Source organism: Podarcis melisellensis, assembly GCF_964234715.1.
Source record: "Podarcis melisellensis genome assembly, chromosome: 5".
Classification (NCBI taxonomy): Eukaryota; Metazoa; Chordata; class Lepidosauria; order Squamata; family Lacertidae; genus Podarcis; species Podarcis melisellensis.
Window position 1 is genome coordinate 65,493,190 of NC_138537.1, and position 22,710 is coordinate 65,515,899.

General features: G+C 43.0%; 1 protein-coding gene across 5 annotated transcripts in view; it reads left to right on the forward strand.

Moving 5' to 3' along the window:
• The window catches only part of SGMS1 (sphingomyelin synthase 1), a 66,771-nt gene that overhangs the window by 39,106 nt on the left and 4,955 nt on the right, over nucleotides 1–22,710 (forward strand). For all 5 annotated transcript variants that reach the window (XM_081912997.1, XM_081913000.1, XM_081912998.1 and 2 more), the window contains 2 exons: nucleotides 15,815–16,655; nucleotides 19,875–19,992. In XM_081912997.1, coding sequence (XP_081769123.1) covers nucleotides 16,036–16,655; nucleotides 19,875–19,992 — 738 coding nt within the window. In that variant the 5' untranslated portion in view covers nucleotides 15,815–16,035. The remainder of the gene's footprint in view (nucleotides 1–15,814; nucleotides 16,656–19,874; nucleotides 19,993–22,710) is intronic.

Here is a 22,710-nt window from a genome sequence, read left to right on the forward strand (position 1 = left end):
ATAAATCTTTTGGCTAATCTTTTGACCTTTGTCCTGTCCATAGTCCACATAACACATGTTCTGCGTTGGTGATGTAGATGGCAATTCTTATGGAAAGGCAGTGGCAGTGAGGCAAGAGAAAGAGGCAATGCCCGACCTTTCTGTTTAATCCTGTGCAGACTTGAACTGCATTTTGCGTGGGAAATGTTAAAACTCAGCAAGTACACTTGCCTTCTTTCTCTTTCCTATTTTGATTCGAGAATTAATTTTACACTTCCGTTTAATTTTTGTGACATTGCATTTCAAGAGTACCTTCCTCCAGCAGGCACCACTAGCAGAGGGACTCAGGAGCGGTGACGGATTCACCAGCGATATATCGCTGAGTGAAACTGCCATCCCATTGCCCTCACACGACGGAGAAGAAGAAACAAGCTGTATCAGCTAGGTGTGGATAGAGCTTGTTCCTCCCTCTGTGTCTTTAGACTGCTTGACTGAGGGGAGTTGCAGTTGCCGCTCCCTGCAGCGAGCAGTTAAAGGAGCCCCAATGATCTTGCCATTCACGTGCCAGTGGCGAGAGCACCGGGGCTGTCTCGGGGGGGGGGGGAATGTTCCCTCACCACAACTGAGAGGCACAAACAAGCTGCATTGTCCCAGCCCGTGAGCCTGGGTGAGACCGCCTCAGCTTTCGAGGTGAGAGCTGGGGCAGTTTTACCTGATGTCTCGCGGGCAGAGGCCAATGCATCTTGTCTTTTCAACATTGCGATATATTGCCAAACTGCAGTGTTTAGCTGGTGATACACTGCGATGTTGAAAATCATCGCCCAGCCCTACTGTGCATACTTACCTGTGCATACTTACATTACCCCATTTAAGTCAGTGGGGCTTACTTTTCTATAGACATGCACTGAATTGTAGTTCTGGTTTATTCCTTCCCCCATGTTACCATACTAAATGATTTTCTATGAATGTTAGTTATTTGTTGCCTGGCTGAAGTTGCTTTGATATTCTCTCTGACCACACATGGAACAATTTCTACCTTTGTGTGTGTGTGTACTTGTAGTTTTTTCATTCTTATTTAGGAACGTGTGCTGGAACTTTGATTATTTACACCATGTGTTGTTTTTTACTTCTTGACTCTTGCTCTTTCTTACCTCTTCTGCTGACTCTCTTAAGTGCTAATATTTTTAGCAGTAGTTGTTGCACCATTGGTATGCTACCAACCGTGGTAACTTCCGTTGAGAATGTTTACTTGAGCAGAACCACCTGCTTCAGGTGGTCAAAGCGCAAGAGGCAGAACTCCGCCCACCTCGCCACTTCCACTGCTGCTGGAACACCCCTTCTTGCTGGCAAGAGGAAGGCATTCCAGCATGCAGCATTGCTGCTAGTCTTCCCTCACCCAAGGTGGAGAAGCTGAGAGGCAACGTTTTGAGGAACACTGCCGAGCTCAGTGAGAGCTGGGACATTTCAGTGTTGGTGGGAAAGTAGGAGGGGGCAGGAGGTGGTAATTCCTCTTTCGCCTCAAGTGGTGAAATGGGATGGGTCATGCCTAAGAACCACAGTAGTTATTGGGGACAGCTGTTATATCTGGAGTGTTGCATTGGAGAAGTGTTTCTAAGACCAGCGGTAGTGTGTATCAGTAGTGGCAAAGGAACATTGAATGGCAGTCAGACTTTGTTACAGGTGTTAACTAGTAGCAGGTAGCAACTGCAGCTACAGTAGTAGCATTACAATATGAATTGGTCTATAAGCTCTTATACTGTCAAAAAGATCAGATTGGCACAGTACAATCCCTTGACCTCTGATGTGTCTCTGTTAAGGGAAAGGTAAAGGTAAAGGGACCCCTGACCATTAGGTCCAGTCGCGGATGACTGGGGTTGCGGCGCTCATCTCACTTTATTGACCGAGGGAGCCGGCGTACAGCTTCCAGGTCATGTGGCCAGCATGACTAAGCCACTTCTGGAGAACCAGAGCAGTGCATGGAAACGTCTTTTACCTTCCCGCCGGAGTGGTACTTTTTTATCTACTTGCACTTTGATATGCTTTCAAACTGCTAGGTTGGCAGGAGCAGGGACTGAGCAACGGGAGCTCACCCTGTCGCGGGGATTCAAACCGCCGACCTTCTGATCGGCAAGTCCTAGGCTCTGTGGTTTAACCCACACCGCCACCCGTGTCCTGTGTTCTGTTAAGGAAACTTGGGTTTAAAAGATCAGTTTTAGAAACCTCCTTTTCCCTGTAATTGTTTAATATTTTGACAGAGTAATTTGGTAAAAATAGGATTGCCTTTTCTCAGTTTCCCCCCTTAAAATCCAGTCTCTGTGATTTTGCACCCTTCTTAAAAGAATTAGCTTTGTTTGTAAAACCATTCAAAACAAAGGCTTTCTTTACAGTAACTGACTGTTGTGTTTTCAATTTGCAACTTTAGCATCTGCAAATACTTACATAGGTAGGAATTGGAATGAATTTTGGATTGCCACATTAATATACTTAAGATACTCAAAACTGGAGTTTAGTAACTCAGCTTTAATTATCTAGGTTGCAGATACTTTTCAGGAGCAAAAAAGAAATTAAAAGCAATATATTTTAATCCTAAAATTGCCCCACCATTTTTAAGCACTGGAAAACTGAGCTTGCTGAATACCACCACACCCAACATACCATGTAATCTACATTCTCTTGGCACACCCTTCCTCATTCTCAGATCTGTGAAAGCTGCAGTGAAATAAATCTTTCATTTGTGAATGGCGATAGGCTTAAAGTTCTCTCTAACGGTACATAGTTCCTCCCACATAAGTTACAGGCTTCCTCCAGATGAACCGAATTCCCCAGTAAAGTCTTCTCCTCCGCCTCTTTTTCTTAAAAGCTACTGATGTCACACTTTGTACACATTGTATGGAGAAATGCAGCTGGAGGGGGAAAAACGTGAGTGTTTTATTTAAGAGCTTTATCTAGGCATGTATGACTTGGTCTGTTGTGGCGTTGTTGCTCTCTGTGTGACTTTCAGTGAAGTTCTGACTCTTTTCTTTTTCCTTACGATTTCATGTAATCGTAGCCTCCCCTTACTCTCTGATCACACAGCATGGGGGAGTTCTCACTAAGGCAGGGAAGTAGCAGTTCTCAAATGTGAGCACTCTGAAGCCAGTCTGCCAAAGTGCCTCTTGCACTTGCACATGGCAAAGGCAGCGGTTAAAGAAAACAAGGAACCAAATTTTCTCACTTGAAATAGGGATAATGATTGCAGTGTTGTATTTCACTGTGTGGACCTGCCGATTGGTTGCTTAGAAATTGTGATAAATTGAAAAGCAAATTAAAACCTACTTAAGACTTAACAATATTGTTCTACACCAGGGGTCAGCAACCTTTTTCAGCCGTGGGCCGGTCCACCGTCCCTCAGACCATGTGGTGGGCTGGACTATATTTTGAAGAGAGAAAAAAATGAACAAATTCCTAGGCCCCACAAATAACCTAGAGATGCTTTTTAAATAAAAGCACAAATTCTACTCATGTAAAAATACCAGGCAGGCCCCACAAATAACCCAGAGATGCATTTTAAATAAAAGTACACATTCCACTAATGTAAAAACACACTGATTCCCGGACCGTCTGCGGGCTGGATTGAGATGGTGATTGGGTCGCATCCGGTCCCCGGGCCTTAGGTTACCTACCTCTGTTCTCTACCATTGTATGTTTTAGAATATAGAAGTTGCCATCACTGTTTCTCTTTAGGGTGCACTTTCTGTATCATTACAATAGTGGGCAATTTCAAAAGCGAACAGGTTTCAGGGTCCATTGTACTGGCTGTTTAATGGGCACTTTTGTCGGCGTGTTTCTTTCATCCAGGTTTCCATAACAAAGCTGTCTTCATTATCTGGGTCAGCTGTAATCTCTGTATAAAGGATTTCAGCCAAGGGTGCCCTAATACTTTAGTAGTTAACTTGTTTAGGACTGTGCTGCGTCTTTAATAGTCACTTGGTGACTCACGGCATAATAAGATTATGCCATGGCACAATTGTATTTTTAGCATCTTCAAATGCAGTGTAGGTGTTGGGATCTGAGGAACGGCCAACACCTTAGCAATGGATCACAGTCTGTGAACTTCAGACTAGTGTATGAGGTTCATTGTCTCCATGGTTGACTAAACAATTTAGGTAGTATTAGGAATTCCTGATGGGAATTCTCCACTTACTGCAGCTACATATATTTTGTAAGTGAAAGGAACACTGGTGAATGCAATTTTAGTACCCCAAAGTGCCTTGAGTCTATTACGTTTCTGCATAGTGTCTTGCTGAATTTGAAGATATTGCGGAAAAAATGCTGTTCAGCGTTGGCTGCTTTATGAGTAACAAGGCAAAATCTCCATCTAGAAATACTAAAAATATCAATAGACGTTGACTGTAACTTTAGGTAAAACCGTAGTAAATTTGCTTTCCCCAAACATTGTAGAGATCTTGCTCATCTTTTGAAGAAGGCTTGAGTACTGGACTGGTTGTACATAAGAAAAGATTATGAAGTGAGGTAGTCTTTATAGCTAAACATGAGTAAAATAGTCTTAAAAGATTTAACACTTTTTTCAGACAGGAGTGCATGCACAATATGGATCCCCTGTGATGAGTGGTTGAGCTCGATGTAAAGGAAGAAATGCATCCTTTAAAAAGTCAAAAGAGAGCACAGAAGTATGTAAAATGTGCATGTGCTAATTTACAGGTACACACACAAATTTAGAAAGAATTACTATACGTAGAAATATTATATATCTTGCCAATAGCAAATAATAAGACTGAACAGGTGACCACTGTGTCTTTCTCGGTCTGATGTCCTGATGTTAGCTGTTAATGGCAAAATTCAGGGGCTTTGCTCTCCCCTTTGAAAGTTATCTGTCTGTTAAACTGGACTTGGACTGGACAGCCCTCCCAACAGAGGACTGTCATTTGTAGTGTAGGACACCTGGTCACTGGGGGCCAACACATTGGAGGCTCAAGGTGGGGGGAGGGAGCAAAACTATTCAGGTTCACATAAAGTATTATGCTAAAGTCAAAAGAGCCAGGACAAATCTGAGGTCTCCAGTTGTTGTTTTTAAAGAGAGTGGAAATAGGCTGTGCTATGTTCTTAATCTTTAGCATTTCAGATGCCACTCCCAGAAACCCACAGGGCAATGTCTTCAGGATAATTTGTGGGCAGTGATGTAATTAGGAGCAGCCATAGTTGTTGTCTCAGAGAAGCACCACACAGTCTGCCCTTTTGCACCTCCCCCCATACTGTCCACATGACTGACATCTGCTCCTGCGCCTATGGCTCATTCTCAGTATCCACAACATATGTGGTGATCTTTTGAAATCACTGCAGTTCCACGTGAGTAGGGAATAAAGATAGTATAACTGGTTGAAGCCGTAATATATGTTCAGGACCAGCTTCAAGTTACGTAAAAGCACACAATTCAAACAACTCTAAGCTGCAAAACTAAGCTCAAATCTTGGCCACAACCCAGAGAACAATGTGACTAGCTAGGAGGCACACACTCTCCTCCCGTCAAACAGCAACAGCAGCACTCCCTCCCTCCCTCCCTCCCCCTTTCTTTCTTTCTTTCTTTCTTTCTTTCTTTCTTTCTTTCTTTCTTTCTTTCTTTCTCTCTCTCTCTCTCTCTCTCTCTCTCTCTCTCTCCCCTCTCTCCCCCTCTCCCTCTCCCTCTCCCTCTCCCCCTCCCTCCCTCCCTCCCTCCCTCCTGCCCCTCACCCCAGGTCCATGGTAAGCTGCTTTAGAAATTAAAGAGGAAACTCTCTAGTAGGCCAAAACCACTGGTGCTTTCTGGATTGTTGCTCTAGCATGAGTGGAAAGACCTAGCAGCATGTTAGTGCTTTTCAAATTGTGGCTAGAATGGGTATTAGGTGACTTGTCTTAATTCTGGAGAGAGTCTCCTGTTGAAAAACAAAATTAAAGTAGTGTGGCTAACGTTTTGCAACCATTTAACACTTGTTTTCTTACACTAGGTAGGAAAATAATCATACCCTGAAGTTGTTGGGAAACTGGCATTGCTAGTTTTTGGGTTTTTTTTACTTATACTGTACAAGTGTTAAGATATGATAGCAATATTCAGCCTGTTTTTCTCATGCACGCCAGCCTACAAAGTTATTTTTCTGAGGGCTGCAGTGTGTTGTTAGTGTAGCTCCACCTTCTCTTATCATAAGGGTCCATTCAGCCACGCTATAATGTTCTGTGATGGAGAATTACTTTGTCTTATATGCGCAGAAACAGCCTCTATTTCTCCCTGTTGATTCATCAGATGTATGAAACAGTTTCTGTTATACTCCCACCATTATTGTATGTTTCAAAACCCTTTAAGCACTGCCACCATGTGATCTATGCTTTACTGTTTACAGACATGTTAAACTATAACCCAGTAGCCAAGCAGCTTTGTAAGCAAATCAAAACAACGAAATGTTCTTTATTTATTACCACCCGCAGGGGTAAAATAAGGGCAATACTGCAGTTAAATTGGTCACTAATGCTTGCTTTTATAACGACACTGTTATAATGACAGTTGCTTTCAAATACAGAAATTGAATTAAGATGGATTTGTAAAACGCAGTTCCTAAAAGTGCCAATTATCCATAGTCTCTTTTCCTCAGGCATGCAGCTATCACCACTATCGGGTGCAGATGGCTTCTGCTGGTTTTCCTATCAGCCAGGCTTGCTGGAATTTCTCTCTGTTCAGCTCCAGAAGCTTTCTTGCTATAAACTCTCCCTTCACTGCTCACAGACTTTTCATGGTTTCTCTGCTAATCTTTGGCATAAGCCAGTGAATCAGCTCTTTTGGGGGCAGACTGTACTTCCTGGTTTTCCCTTGCCTCAGTAGCCTCCTGTCCACCCAAAAGCCTTCTGTCTTCTATCCCAGCTTTTTCTTTTTTCTACTCCTTCTGGTCGACACACTCGGAACAGTGGTAGACCCAGTCTGCTTATGTTCCTGCCAGCCCACGCTTCAATCAATCAGATTTGAGTGGCATAGAATTCTCTCTCCTCATAAGACCGCTTTTCCTGTGTGGCGAACGATCCAGAATTTCCGTCCAGCAGGCCAATTAGAAGCGAGGTTTTACAATTCCTCTAGCTCAGTATAAAAAGAACCCACTTTTCCCAGGCTTATGTGACAACCACCAACAGATACAGTACTCTGTATTTTGAACTGAACCTTTCATGTAATCCCACATACATTGTGAATTTATATACACTGCGTATATAAAACGAAACCATGTCCCAATATGTTACAAGGTAAAGTAGCCATAGGGACGCAGGTAGTGCTGTGGTTTAAACCACAGACCCTAGGACTTGCTGATCAGAAGGTCAGCGGTTCGAATCCCTGTGACGGGGTGAGCTCCTGTTGCTTGGTCCCTGCTCCTACCAACCTAGCCGTTCGAAAGCACACCAAAGTGCAAGTAGATCAATAGGCAGGAAGGTAAATGGCGTTTCCGTGTGCTGCTCTGGTTCACCAGAAGCGGCTTAGTCATGCTGGCCACATGACCCGGCAGCTGTACACCGGCTCCCTTGGCCAGTAAAGCGAGATGAGCATTGCAGCCCCAGAGTCGGTCATGACTGGACCTAATGGTCAGGGTCCCTTTACCTTTACCTTTAATGTAGCCATAGATACCATGCATTACAGGCAGGGATACATCATAACCTACAGACAGAACAGTGGTGTAATGGAATGGCTTAAGACATGTGGGTTTGAGATGAAAGTTTCATATAGGTAAAATTTCCTTGGGAATTTTAAGACAAGACATGGGATTAGGGGGAAAATGCTGGCAAAAGCAGCGTGAATATTTTGTGCTACTTTTGGTTCAACAGTAACTGGACAATTTTGTCAGGTTTTGATATAAGAGAGCTATCTGAATAGGAGTCCCAAAGAAAATGCTGCCTTTTTCTACATACTTGTGCCCTTAAGTAGGCTTCACGTTTGTGGTAGAAGACAACATTCTTCTCTCCTCCTTTTTTTTTGTCCAGTGCATATACACCAGGTAATGCATACGTGCATTTAAAGATCAATCCAATGTCATTTAGGCTTTTACTGAAAACTCCTTTGTTTGGTTTGTTATTTTGTGTTTGCCCTTGCAATGAAATTCCAGGCATTAAATGCATAAGAGCCAAGCGGGTTGAGTAGAAAAATGGGTAGTTTTAGATCTCAGTTCAAATTCTCATTCAGCCTTGACTTAAATAGATAGTAAATCAATAGCAGCCAGTCTCTCTTCTTCAACTCTGGCTCACCTGGTTCTTGGGGTAAATATTTTAAAACACTCTCCTTCTCAGAAGGGTATTTAAAATGACAAATGTCAGACACTTGGATACTTATGGTGAAGAAAATTTCCAGTTAGTATTTTAAAATTACTTGCATTGCATTTTAAAACGGCAGAGGCTGGAAAGTTTGCTGATTGGGTTGTAAAGAAGTAGGAAGTTTGTTTTGCTTGCCATGGTTTTTCTGAATCACCTCTTTGGTTTAGGTTGACAGTTTAGTGTTATTACAGTGACTCACTCTTTTGTATCGCAAACTCCTTTAGCTTCACAATAAACTGTCAAGGAAATTGGTAATGTTATAGTTGGCATCCGTCTGTCTCAAGATACAACTGAGTGCGTCTCTGGCGGTGAAGTCAAACTGCTGCGTTAGCTGCAACAAAGCGACCTCTCCGGGGTGCAAGCCTGGGCGGTGTGTATGGAAGTCCTAGGCTGTCAGATGACAATACCCCCAGCTTCACTGATGTGGTCGAAAGCAAAGCAGAGCAATATGTTTGGTACCAGCCCGGAAGAAGGTGTACAAGGCACCATCCAACTGTCTTAGGGAGTCCACTCCAGATTTGTGTAGGGTTTACTCCAGGGGTCAGCAAACTTTTTCAGCAGGGGGCCAGTCCACTGTCCCTCAGATCTTGTGGGGGCCCGGACTATATTTTGAAAAAAATAATAATGAACAAATTCCTATGCCCCACAAATAACCCAGAGATGCCTTTTAAATAAAAGCACACATTGTACTCATGTAAAAACACACTGATTCCCGGACTATCCACGAGCCGGATTTAGAAGGCGATTGGGCTGGTTGCGGCCCCCAGGCCTTAGTTTGCCTACCCATGGTTTACCCCTTAGGTTTTTCTTCTCCTGAAGATATCCCACAAGGCAGCATAGATTTAGGATCAGAGATTTCTTTTTCTTAGATGGAAAAGGTTGAGCCTCATCTGCCCCTTACTTCCCTCTACAGCAGGCTTCCTCAACCTCGGCCCTCCAGATGTTTTGAGACTACAATTCCCATGATCCCTGACTTCTGCTCCTGCTAACTAGGGAGTTGTAAGCCAAAAACATCTGGAGGGCCGAGGTTGAGGAAGCCTGCTCTACAGCATGTGAAGAAACTGCCTTCTTGACTGTTGGACCCACTATTGGTCTTGTCCGCTCCATCCGACAGGGTCTATCTTTGCATACAGGGCATGTCCCTAACTCACTGAGGGTTTGAGACACATTGGCTACCCTCATCTGGTTTAACCAGCTAGTTGAAGCCGATCCCAGGGTATGGCCACTGTCGCATTCTGACAGCTTCTAGGATCCACAGGTGAGAGCTGAGTGCAGGATGAATAATATAGCAAAAATGGCAAATAACTTGCAACTGTTTCTTATTTCTCCCCTTAAGGCAATGTGATGTGGCTGAGTGAAGAAAACTTCACTAACTGCATTGCTGCACAGCAGTGAAATGCTTCATCTTGCCCTGTTTATCTTTTGCAGTGAGTTCAGCAAAAGTGAGGGAACAGAATTTCAGCAATCCATAATATGCTTCAAGGTGGCAAAGCACAAAATAAATGTATGCTTCTGAGTCCCTGCAGATTTATTCTGATGGCCAGATGCTCTGCGTTTTAATTTGAAAGTAAATCCCACTAAAATCAGCAAGGCTTAATCTGAAGTAATTGTACATAGGTTTGCATTATGCAGCCCAATACTGTGCAGGCTACTTCGTAATGAATTGCTTCAAGGTTCAACATAAATGTACACAGAACTGCAGCCGTAGTATATTTTTTATAAACTGCACTTCAAAAGCAATTTCCCAAAGTCCTCAAAGTGATTCACGTATAACATCTCAGTAATTCTTATAACAGCATTGGCTTGTTATCTCCCAAGTTGTAATGGGTAGCAAAAGGATGAGGCTGATGCTACCAAAGGGTTTGCAAACGAATTCTGATGGATAGCTGCCATTCTGTGGCCTACTTCAATAAGATTCCTTTTGCCTGTCTGTGAAAGTGAACCTTTAAGTTATGGTGAAGAAATTAAGCTGTTTCCCTACCACCTGATGCATAAATATGGCATCTCAACCTTTGGATGCCTTCCTGTTTTTCCAGAGTTCTGTGGCTCTCATGAGACAGGAAAAAAATTCTACAATTGCATCTAACACCACTCCTTCTCTTCCCTGTTCTTTCATTTTCCTGTAGCAAAGCTCTTAGGATTCCACCTCACAATTCAGAATTGGGTGACTCTCCATCTCTAGTCTTATCTCTGCTATAGTAACTAAGCATATACACCAGGCAACACTTTGGGGTAGCCTGTGTACGCATTAGTTTTATAGTGGCATTTTAAGTTGCAGCGACATTTTTTTGCTTCGGAATCATTTTGTTTTGCCACGTTACTACCTTTAAACCTTTTTTATATGAATAAATATCACACTTGCAACAACAGTGTGGTTATTGTTGGCTCTGTGGAGCAGGCACACTAATATCAGGTTCTTACTGGTCTTTGCCATATCTCTTGTAGTAAGCACCACATTCAAAGCCAATGGTGTTCTGTGTGTGCACAATTGTCGCCAGTAAAGTTCCCAGCAGTAATATTGCTAATTCCCCAAAATTAGCTTTTCTGTGAGTACCTATTTAAGACCTTGGAAACAACTGGATCCAGGTTGCTGACAGAAAGAAGCTTTTAAATGAATGGAAAACATAAAAATAGCTGCTTGTATCATATTCTAGTGTACAGTACACCACAAAATCTAGTCTCTCTACCCCACTTTTGATAACCAATTTCACAACCGATTCTCTTAATCACTAGATTACATTGTAGTGTACTAGTTCTCTTTGAAAAGTCACACATTAGTTTGGCTGTCATTTATGAAGCAATTAATAGAAACCGTTATAGGGAAAGATCAGAGCAAACTTTGTGTCTCTTCCAGCACCTGTTTTTGTCTCCTAGGGTTCCTGAAAGTGACCATTTACAGACCAGTTGTTTTGAAAGTAGTCTACAAAGAAATAGCACTCTGGCACATTTTTTTAATGAATAAAGTTTCCACTGATTGTGTTCACAGTAAGCATACACTTTTGCCTTTTTGTCTTTTTAATGCTCTGTAGCCTTACTCACAGAAATAACAGGCTGTCAGCACATTATTGGCTCAGCCTGGGATAGTTTGAACATTGGTAAAGCCTATTGCAGAATTAATTTGAGTTTTGTTTGAGCTAGCAGATAGATTACAGCATGGTTTATGCACGTCAGATTCTTTTTATTTTACCATGGGCAGATTATGCCTAAAAATGCTTCATTGAAATAAATTTTGGGGAAGAGATGTGACATAGGCCACTACAATTTTGGATACATCAGTTTGGCAACTCTGTTGGGCTATATATACAAAAATGTCTGAAATTCACAAGCATGGAAACAAGCATAAGAAAATAAGCTAACCATTTTTAGAACTAGTGCTCACCAATTGCATGAGATGCGGTAGAACCAGAAATGCAGGAAGAATAAGAAATGAAACATTTTTGTAAACTACAGCCTATTTATTGCCTATGCAGTCAAGTGCTACACTGCTACCAATGATGCAAATTCTGGAGAGGAGAACTTGCAACAGGAGCAATACTTTAAGTTTAACAGAATGCAATGAAGAAATTATTTTAGCTCCTTACTGATATAAAATGACCCAGAACCCTAATAAATAGTTAACTGGAAAACCTGCAAGTGACAAAACAAAACAGCAATAATGAAATGAATAATTCCTACATATGTATTACATCAAAGGAATGAATCGGTTTAGTCACTGATCATTCTTTATTCTTGCCTCTATTCCCCTCCTCTTCCAGTGCTTTTTATTTCTTTCATTATCTAGATTGTAAACCCCTTGGGCCAGGGAGTTGTCCTCTAATTCTTTGTAAAGCCAACACACTGCCCTCCAGATGTTGTTGGACTATAACTGCTCATCATCCCTAATTACAAGCCATGCTGGCTGAGGCTGATGGGGGCTGGAGTCCAAAACCATTGGAGGGCGCCATATTGGCTACCATTGCTGTACATATGGATGACAGCATGTAACTATATGATTTTTTTACTTCTTAAAGCAGAATCTGTCATCAGAATCATGATACCAAATTACATTGGGCCATTTTGGCTAGTTAATCAGACCGTACATTAGCAAGCACAATTTTTCAATGAAAACTTCTGCCTTCTGCTTTATATATTTCCTTGGTTAAACATGTTTACTTTATTTACTTGAATCTATATGAACTTCCAAACAATAGATTGAGTAACAGTGTGTCCTGAGTCCCTATTACAGTGGTACCTCGGGTTAAGAACTTAATTCGTTCCAGAGGTCCGTTCTTAACCTGAAACGATTCTTAATCTGGAGTACCACTTTAGCTAATGGGGCCATCCGCTGCCACCGCGCAGCCGTGCGATTTTTGTTCTCATCCTGAAGCAAAGTTCTTAACCCGAGGTACTATTTTTGGGTTAGCGGAGTCCGTAACCTGAAGCGTCTGTAACCTGAAGCATCTGTAACCCGAGGTACCACTGTACTGTGTTTATATGGGAACAGGTTCAGTATTGCTGCACCCATTTTTTTCACCCACTCCATTTTTTTCACCCACTCAGTTTCCAAACACATGCTCCCATCTTATGTTTTACTGTTCAACCCAACCTTTCACCTACTTGGATTGCACAGACAATTAATAGGCAGACATCTCTGCTGAATTCTTGAAAAATATTAAACTGTTCCTCTGCCAGCAAGTTAGCCTTGTGCAATCCCTTGTCTCTTGGTATCTCCACTGAAGTTAATACTTTGCTTTATCCAAGATTATTTACCCAGATGTCATTTTTCAGCTAGCATGCTGTTCTAAAGGGAGAAGTAACCAGCATAAGGCTAAACAAATCCCAAAGAAACAGATTTCATTTTGAACTGCCGTAGTCCAAACGACCCCACTATAAAAGACTTGGATTTGCACACACAGGGGTGTTCCAACCCCAAGAATTAGCTTCTTATTCTGCCAAAGAACCTTTTGAAAACCAGAGTTTCTGGAGTCTTTTTTCCCTTGCAATGTGGTTGTGGGGGCTGCTTTAGGGGACTTGATATTTAAAAGTCTCACTATTCACAAAGCTGACTATATTGCCTTATGCATGGGGGTCAGGGAGAGAGAAGGGTTATATGTGTCTCTGTGGGTGGATGTGAAATTCCCTTTTCAGCAACAGTAGGCTGTCTGCCCACATGCACTGCCCACATGCTTCCAGGCTTCTCCCCCACCCCCCCACCTCCAAAGTAGGGCTAGGGACCCGTTTTCATCATGTGTTTTGTTCTCTTCATTGACTTGCAGAAGGGTGAATGTGACTTGCACTTTCAGCCTAAGAACCTCTTCTTGAAAGTGCCCTTTAATTCTCTGTGTAAAGGTAAAGTGACCCCTGACTGTTAGGTCCAGTCGCGGACGACTCTGGAGTTGCGGCGCTCATCTTGCTTTATTGGCCGAGGGAGTCAGTGTACAGCTTCCGGGTCATGTGGCCACCATGACTAAGCTGCTTCTGGCAAACCAGAGCAGTGCACGGAAACACCGTTTATCTTCCCGCCGGATCGGTACCTATTTATCTACTTGCACTTTGATGTGCTTTTGAACTGCTAGGTTGGCAGGAGCAGGGACTGAGCAACGGGAGCTTACCCCGTCGTGGGGTTTCGAACTGCCGACCTTCTGATCAGAAACGTCTAGACTCTGTGGTTTAGACCACAGCGCCACTCGCGTCCCAATTCTCTGTGTACAGTGGTGCCTCGCAAGACGAAATTAATTCGTTCCGCAAGTCTCTTCGTCTTGCGAGTTTTTCGTCTTGCGATGCACGGTTTTCCATAGGAATGCATTGAAAATCAATTAATGCGTTCCTATGGAAAAAGCCTTCCCCCGACCTCTTCTGGCGGGCGGCATTTTAAAATCGCCCGGAACAGCGGAGGACTTCTCCGCTGTCCGGGGCGATTTAAAAGCCCCTGGGAAGGCAGGCAGGGGGGACAAAGGCTTTCCCGCCCGGCCGCCCGGCTTCGGGACATCGTTCCGATGCCGGGCGGCTGGGGGAGGCGTTCCTGCCCCACCGCCCGGCATCGGGACGATGCCCCGAAGCCGGGCGGCTGGGGGAGGCGTTCCTGCCCCACCGCCCGGCATCGGGATGATGCCCCGAAGCCGGGCGGGGGGGGAGGCTTCAAAAGCCGTCCGGGGGCTTTTAAATCGCCCCGGACAGTCCCGGGGCGATTTAAAAGCCCCCGGTTAGGCAGGCAGGGGGGGCAAAAGTCTTTGCCCCCCCTGCCTGCCTTCAAAAGCCGTCCGGGATAGCGGGAAGCGCTTCCCTGCTATCCCGGACCGCTTTTAAAATGCTGGCGGTGGGGAGCAAAGCCTTTCGCCCCCGCTGGCCTTCCTGGACCTCTTCTGAAGTCCGGAGGGGGGGGAAGGCTTTGCTCCCCACCGCCAGCATTTAAAAAAAGGTCCCCGAGATTTCCCTATGGGCTTTCGTCTTGCGATGCAAGCCCATAGGGAAAATCGTCTAGCGAAGCGTCGCAAAAACCGAAAAACCCTTTCGTCTTGCGGGTTTTTCGTCTTGCGAGGCATTCGTCTAGCGGGGCACCACTGTAATTCACTTTGAAGGAAAGCTATGCTTAAGAATTGCGGCCCAAGGTATTGTTTTCTGATTCTCCAAACAGGTTGCCTGTTGGTACTTATGTGATCTCAAACCATCTTCTCAATAGAGTAATTTTCCCACCCACACCCCGACACTTGCCAGAAGAAATTGATCCGAATGACAATTTCATCATCTCTTTTAATTTTAAGGCATCACAGGTGGAATCCCTTAACCTCCTGTGGTCCATTGAGATTGCACCAGTGAATAAAGCCTTCCCACTTAGGGCAAATTGCTTCGTCTTGGGTCATGCAGTATATTTTTGCCTTTGGTCACATACAGACACAGTCACAGCCACAACCATACCCCCCCCACCCCCATGCTTTGCTATATGGCCATCCTCTGTCCCCTATCTTGCTGCCCTCTGGTGCAGAATGAGATGCTGTCCTGTTGCCAGTGTCAAAGTAAGATTCAGCTGCCTGATCATTGAAGGGATGGGGCTCCGGTTACCTTATTCTCTACTTCCGCCAGCAAGTTCGTGCCATCCGTGATTCAAAGTGTTTGGAATGACACAGACACACATTGGCCATGATTATTTGCTGGCACAAAGTAAAGAGAAGCTACAAATTGTGGAATGAGTCCCCCCTCCCCCAAATCATTATATGTTTTTATCCAGGCCTTTGGTTGAGTAAGGGTTATCCCTCCTGCTGAATTGATGTTCTGTGCCAGTTTGTTAATTTCACAGTTTTTATTTTATGGGTTTACTACAATTGTAGCTTATTTTAGTTTTTTAGCTGCTTTAATTTTGTGGGGGTTTTTTTTGTAATCTTCCCTGGGACCATTGGTGAAGGGCAGGTTGTGAGTACAAATAATAAATAAATGAAATGCATCTGATTCTATTAAAGCAGATATTGCCTGAATATCATGTCTTTTGCAGCAGTAAGAAAAATGAATGTTCTAACTGCATTTCTCTCTTTCTCTCCCTTAACTGTAGAAAGGCAAATGCAAAATGAAGTGAACATTCCTTTTACATGCCACATGTCAATATCTGTACCAGGCGATTTGAAGCTGTTGTGCATCAACCTGCAAAACTTGTTTCTACTGATCTTTAGACAGGATGAGCGAGTCAAAGAAGGACTTCCTGTTAAGCAAAAATAGTGACAACTGTCCTGTTTAAACGTGATTTTTAAGACTGCAGGCAAGTGTTTGGACGAAATGAAAGAAATCGCACTCTGGTCATGCGAGGAAGTGGTCGATTGGTTGTCAGATGTTGTGCCAGAATACTGTGAGCCATTGAAGAATTTCACTGGGCAGGACTTGGTGAACCTAACGAAGGAGGATTTCAAGAAGCCCCCTTTGTCGCGTGTGTCTTCGGACAATGGCCAACGTCTGCTGGACATGATAGAGACTTTGAAAATGGAGCACCATATTGAGGTACACAAGAACGGGCATGCCAACGGCCACTTGGTCATCAGTACGGAGGCCCTCACCAATGAAAATGGTTTCAGCAGCAAAAGCAAACCAAACGGGATGCCAAATGGGTACAGGAAGGATATGATACAAATCCACATGCCAGAACCGGAACGTTCTCAGTATCCCATGGAATGGGGGAAGACATTTTTGGCTTTCTTTTATGCACTTTGCTGTCTAGTCCTGACAACAGTGACAATCTCAGTTGTCCATGAACGAGTGCCTCCCAAGGAGGTGGATCCGCCCCTACCAGACGCTTTTTTTGATCACTTTAGTCGAGTTCAATGGGCCTTTTCTATCTGTGAAATTAATGGTTTGATCCTTGTAGGACTCTGGGCAGTTCAGTGGCTGCTCTTAAAATACAAGTAAGTACATGCATATTTTGATAATATTTAATTCAGTCCCAGATACTAATATTATTTTATTTTTTATACTTTGCTGATTTATTTTTTTCAAGCTGACTCTGCTTCTTTAATAATGAGCCTGGCTTGTAAAATGTGGTGGAGAGATGTGTTAAATACAGTCGGAGGCAAGAACAGTAATTTTATGAAATCTGTATGTTAAACAGATATATAAGGATTTTTTTATACTAAGATGTTAACTTGGCTTGTAAGTAATTATTTAGAAATAAGTTTCCCACCAGCCCCAATACTGCTCACTTGCATTGGTAATTTACCCCTCCTTCTTCTTGCAGGATGACAATGCTTCTCCATACTAGTTATGTTGCTCACCTCTAGTATCAAAGGACCATTTTATCCATTTTGTTTTCCTTCCTTCCATGCAATTCAAGGCAGTTTGCATGGGAGTCCCTGGCAGTGTCCCATCCAGTTTATACATGGACCTGCTTAGCTTCAGCCAGGCTGCTGCATGATGTGCCTTCAGAGCCATGTCCATAGGAGGGGAAAGCACTTGGGCTGCTCATGCAGCTAAGATCACTGGTGCCTGATCTGCTGAAGCCCTTAAAGCAGACATGGCACATCTATGACCCATGGGCCAGATCAGGCCCATGAAAGAGCCTAGAGCAATCAGCCTTTCCTCTGCCAAAATTGGGCACCTCACCTTACTTTGGAAAAGTGCCTCTTCTCTCTCTGGCATAGCACCATTAAAAAGAAAGCTGTAGAGGTTTAGGTAACAAGGGAGGGAGTTTTCCTTCCGGGGGTTGGGGGGGCATCAGAATGTGTGGGGTGTATGTATGTCAGCACATGTGCATGTGTGAATGTGCATTGGCCCCTTCAGCAATTCCTGTTGCTGGCATGCCGCTGTCAGAGGGTTGGCCAACTCTCTGTGCTGCCACCTGGCTGAAAAAGACGGCCACTCTTGCTTTTAAAGGGCATGAGGAAGAAGGCCCTTTATAGTAGTATTGCAGCATGGTTTCCCCCTAGAATGCTGCCTGCACAAATGCAATCTCAAGCCTCAAGTTCATTTTTTGTTCGTTTGTTTAGTTTTGAAAATGTGTTGATGTTTTATGAGGGAAAGATTCCATTGTATTTCAAAAATAGCATGTGCACAAAGATAGCTCCGTGCATCTAATAAAGCTTTTTGCATAGCAGCTCCTGCCTCATGGCATGGGATTTTTTAAACTGGGAGGCAGGAGGGGGATTTGCAAAAGCAGTATGAGATATGGCCTCGGTTATGAAGTGTATGTTTGCACTTAAGAGAAAATAGCCTAAAGTCCCATGCCGTTTTGGATCCTGTTTATTGTTATCTACATTACACCTCAAACACATTTGTGTGTGTGTGTGTGTACATTATACACAATATAGTGTGTGTGCTTGTGCTTGCGCATGAACACACACATATTCATTCCGTGAGTATATCCTCTGTTCTCAGGTCATTATCTTCACTTCCTAAGAGATAAGAATAAAAATTCTTCACAGGCTATAATGCACTGATAGTTTGGAATGTTATGAAAATTGTTTATAACCACACTTTGCTACCAGTACAGCTGAAATTCTGCCTTATAAGGCTATAAAGAAAACTTCAAAATGTGTTTCATAATATTTTTTTCTAATATATAAAGTACTTACTAGTTCCAAATGTAAAAGGAATAGCAATAAATGGCATTTAATGTCTTGTGATATTTATTTATGTTCCGAGCTAGCTTAGTGTAGATATCAAAAAGACCTAGAATGAAGCTATACTAATTTGCTGGCTGCACTTAAAATTGGCCTGTACAGAACAAGTGAGGTGCCCATAAACATGGCAAGATACATTTATTTTTCTCTCTTGAATGCCTTTTATTGGCTTATGTGAAAGAAAGAGAAGTCTGTGTAAACAGGGAGGAGGGTTGTTGAGGCAATAGGGGAGCCTACCTTCAGGTCTTCCCCATTTTCTCCTCTAAGCCTCTTTCTTCCATAGAAACAAATGGTTCACACTGATGTACTGGAGAAACAGAAGCTTCTGCACAATGTTCATGGAAGCCTGTTGCCTTCCTCTGCAGGAGCATTGTCATACTGGACCTCCAGTGCACTTCACCTTTCCCCAAAGGAATAAATGACAACCTCTCATTTTGGGGGCATGGGGAGGATAAAGGCATTTATTTAAGGACCCACTTGGAGTCTAGGCTGTATTTTGCCCCTTTAGAGGCGGGTTCTGCCCAGTGGCGTGCGGTCATTGGACTAGGGAGACTAGGCTAGTCCCCTAAATGTTCTCCTGGCGTCTCCTTCCCAAAGCCCGGGAAGCTTCTACCCGGCTTAAGGAGGGAGGCATGATGCTCCAGAGGGTCCAAAAGCCTGCCCACGGCCTTCCCAAAGCCCACCCAGCTTTGGGAAGGAAGCAGGAGGGCTCCAGCATCCTGCCAGAGGGAAGCACGATGCTCATGTGCGTGACGTCATCTGCCTTGCAAGCTGGCGCCTCTGGCCCTGACTGTTCCCCTATGCAAAAATTCACCACATGCCACTGGTTCTGCTCCTCAGCTGGATCCCAGATTACAGCCTGTGCTTTGTCCAATAGCCTGCTGATATCTGGATGATTCTGCCCACAGTTCTGTTCTTGGTCAGGTTAGGAGGGAATGTTTGGAACCGATTACTCTGCTGCCATTGCTATCTTGATTTTTCTGGTCTATTCCACTAAGTGAGAATAATAGCTTCCATTTGTTTTTAAATGAATGTTTCATTTACCAAAATGAATATGAATTATTTATTGTCCTAGAGCACATAAATTGCATCTAGAGCCCCATGCTTATTTTGCCTTGAAAACACTTACAATCCTGCTAGGTTAGAATATGTTAAGATAATTATAGGATAGAAAACAGAGGAAGATGGAAAGGAATTGCTGAAACAATTAACAGAAGTGGAATACAAAAAGGGAGGTGTGAGGAGGTCGTTGAAATAAGTGAATGAAAGATAAGATACTGAAATTGATTGATGTGTTTTAAACTGTTTTTATTTTGTTTTGTTAGTCTAATGTGTTAGTGTTATGTAGTGTTTTTATGTTATGTTATGTAGTGTTTTTGTATTGTATTGTATTGTTCATTTTGTTTTGTGGTGTTTAAATTGTTGGAAAAGCAATAAATATTATTTTGAAAACACTTACAATCCTGAAGAACTTCAAGTGATGCATAATTTCCTCCCTTTTCTCTCCAGGTCCATTATTAGCAGGCGATATTTTTGTATAGTTGGCACACTGTACCTGTATCGGTGTATTACGATGTATGTTACTACCCTCCCGGTACCTGGCATGCATTTCAACTGTTCTCCAAAGGTAACTCCCCCCCCTTTGTGTTATTGTTGTCTAAAATCTTACTCTTTATTTTCCCAAAGATTTGGAAAACTTTAGTCAGGGTGAGCTGCGAATCGCTGGCCAAGGAGAATTGGCAACAGTTCTTTCACGGCTGATCAGTATTGCTTGTTGCTCAACCATAGTGTTTGATAATAAACAGGTTCTATCAGAATTTAGCTCAGTACCACCTTCCTTGGATCACCTGAAACAAACAGTGTTCAATTTGAGAGCAGTCATATGATTGCCATTCTGAAGGCAGTCCACATTCCCACCAGCCCTCTTGAAAGGTGATCAGCACCGTCGGAGCTTGAGCACAACTACTAGTGACTTCCTCACTACAAAGGATAGAGCTGTATACATTCCCAGAATGTAGGGAGTCCCCTATTGCCACATTTTGAACATGGTTTTTAGACAACACATGTAGCAGGTTGCTGAAATTTCGAGGAAGCTCAGTAGTGTTGATTTCCCTCTGCTGGTATAGAGATGCAACTCATACTATGGTTTACTATATCTCTGCCTCGTGCTTAGGCCAGAACCTGGACAAGAACTATAGAACCGCCACTTCTACAGGTGCCACATAATGTTGCTGACAAACTTGCAGGGAATCATCACTTTCAGTGCAGTGGCGCCTACAGTACACTTTGGAACTCCTTGCCCATTGATATTAGGCAGGTGCTTTTGCTGTACTGTTTTCAGCAACCACTAGAAAGGGTTGTTTTTTTGTTTGTTTTTGAGGGAACCTGCCTAGAGACATGCATTTGACATGTGTTTAAACATGTAGCTTGATTTACAATGCCTATTTTAAAAACTCTTTGATTTTATTTTGAAAACCTTTAGGCTAACTTTGTGTTGGAATACCTGAGTTTTATTAGTAAATTTTGTAACTCACTTAGGTTTTGATGATTAAACAGTATATAAATCCAGCTAAATAAATAAATAAAAATCCTTGAAAAGCCAGGGTAGTCAGGAGCTGAGTTGCATCCATCAAGTCACCATCCCTGAAACGAAAATGCGAAAGACTGGTTCATCATTTATGGGATTGTTTGTGACTACCATCTTCAGTGGCAATTGTTACTTTTATACCATGCAGTAGAGCACTGGGGATGCTTAGTGATTTTCACCAAGCAGGACAGATGAGGTCCGTTGGTTGTACAAGCAAGCATGACAGGAGGTTGTTGTTGCTATCTCTGGCATCAACCTTGTTCTACCAATGGCATTTCAGATTATATACATGCAAGCGTTGCTATCTGCACAATATCCCACAAAAATGCCATAACTCTGTCACTGGAAGAGGAGTAGCCTCAACAATCCTCTATAAGTCTTCATTGCATGATAGAGGGCAGACACAATAATGGGAAAGAGTTATATTCTTCACTGCATAATATTTTCTCAAGCACTGTGCATGCCATTTGCAGCAAGGTTTTTGTGAATCTCTTGTCCGTTGTTTGCCTTGCCATCGCAAAGCTCCCTGTTTCTAAACAAACCCAAGGAGAAGTGGCCCTACAGATGATGCTGAACTACAGATCCCATAATCCCTGACAATTGGCTATGCTAGCTAGAGCAGATGAGGCTCCCACAACAGCTGGATGGCTGCAAGTTTGTCACCCCTGGGATAGAGAAAGAGGAGCTCCTAAATATACCATGTCAAGGGTTAGCATACTATTCCAGTGGACCTGTAGGTCTTTATTGGATGCCAAAACAGTCATTGGTGTCGATGTACAAATCCTGCAGACCAAGTTTTGTATATACTTGTATATCCAAAGGTGAACCTTCTTATTTTGTAGAACTAATGTTGGGGTGAGAGGAATCCAAGACGATGGCGAGCAGCTTGTGAGAGGCAGCTGGAGCTTCCTGTTTATCTGTTTTGACCCGATTCATGCAGAGTTAGTGCCTGCAGGGCTCCACTGGATATTGCAGTTTGACAAGTTTAATTACTATTTGGCTGAAATAATATGAAGCCATGGTACTTATAAGGAACATCTCACACATGGTTGCTATTGGTTTATTGTCTATGTTCCAGCACTTGTATATTATAGAAGGCAAGTGCTAGATACAAGATTGAACAGCTGTTCTTCTAGGAGGAGCTCTACATCTCTCCTTTTCATTCCACAGTGTGCTGCCACAGTTTACAAACCATTCTCAATTATGCCTTTATAGCTACTGAGAGAATACAGACAAGTTACCCATTTACATGGCTTGAGCGGGAACACTTTTTCTACACAGTAATGGGCATCATTTAACATTGTGAGCCATGCACACCCGGTTGGGGGCAGGGACAGGATTTTAAATGGGAGCACTTATAAACATTTCGCTATTCCTTGCTAGTTTTATTTTATTGTATCTGAATGGCCATTTATCTGCTGTTAAGATATGCTCCCAGGCATGGTCATTGGAGGTGAGCTGCTTACAGCCTGTTAATTATCTTTAGCTCCTTTTGTTGCAGAGGGAAATCTCAGAGAGAGAGAGAGAGAGAGAGAGAGAGAGAGAGAGAGAGAGAGAGAGAGAGAGAAATGTAATAGCAGTGAGAGTAATGATCTCAGAAGCCAATGTGAATCCCAGATGTTTTATGAATTCCAATATCATGATTTTTCAGGCGAGATTTATAATGTTTAATAGGCATGTGTTTAACATGTGAGACCATTGGCAATTAAAAGTGTGCAACACTGGCTGGATCTTGCCTTATGTACATAGTAGCCACAG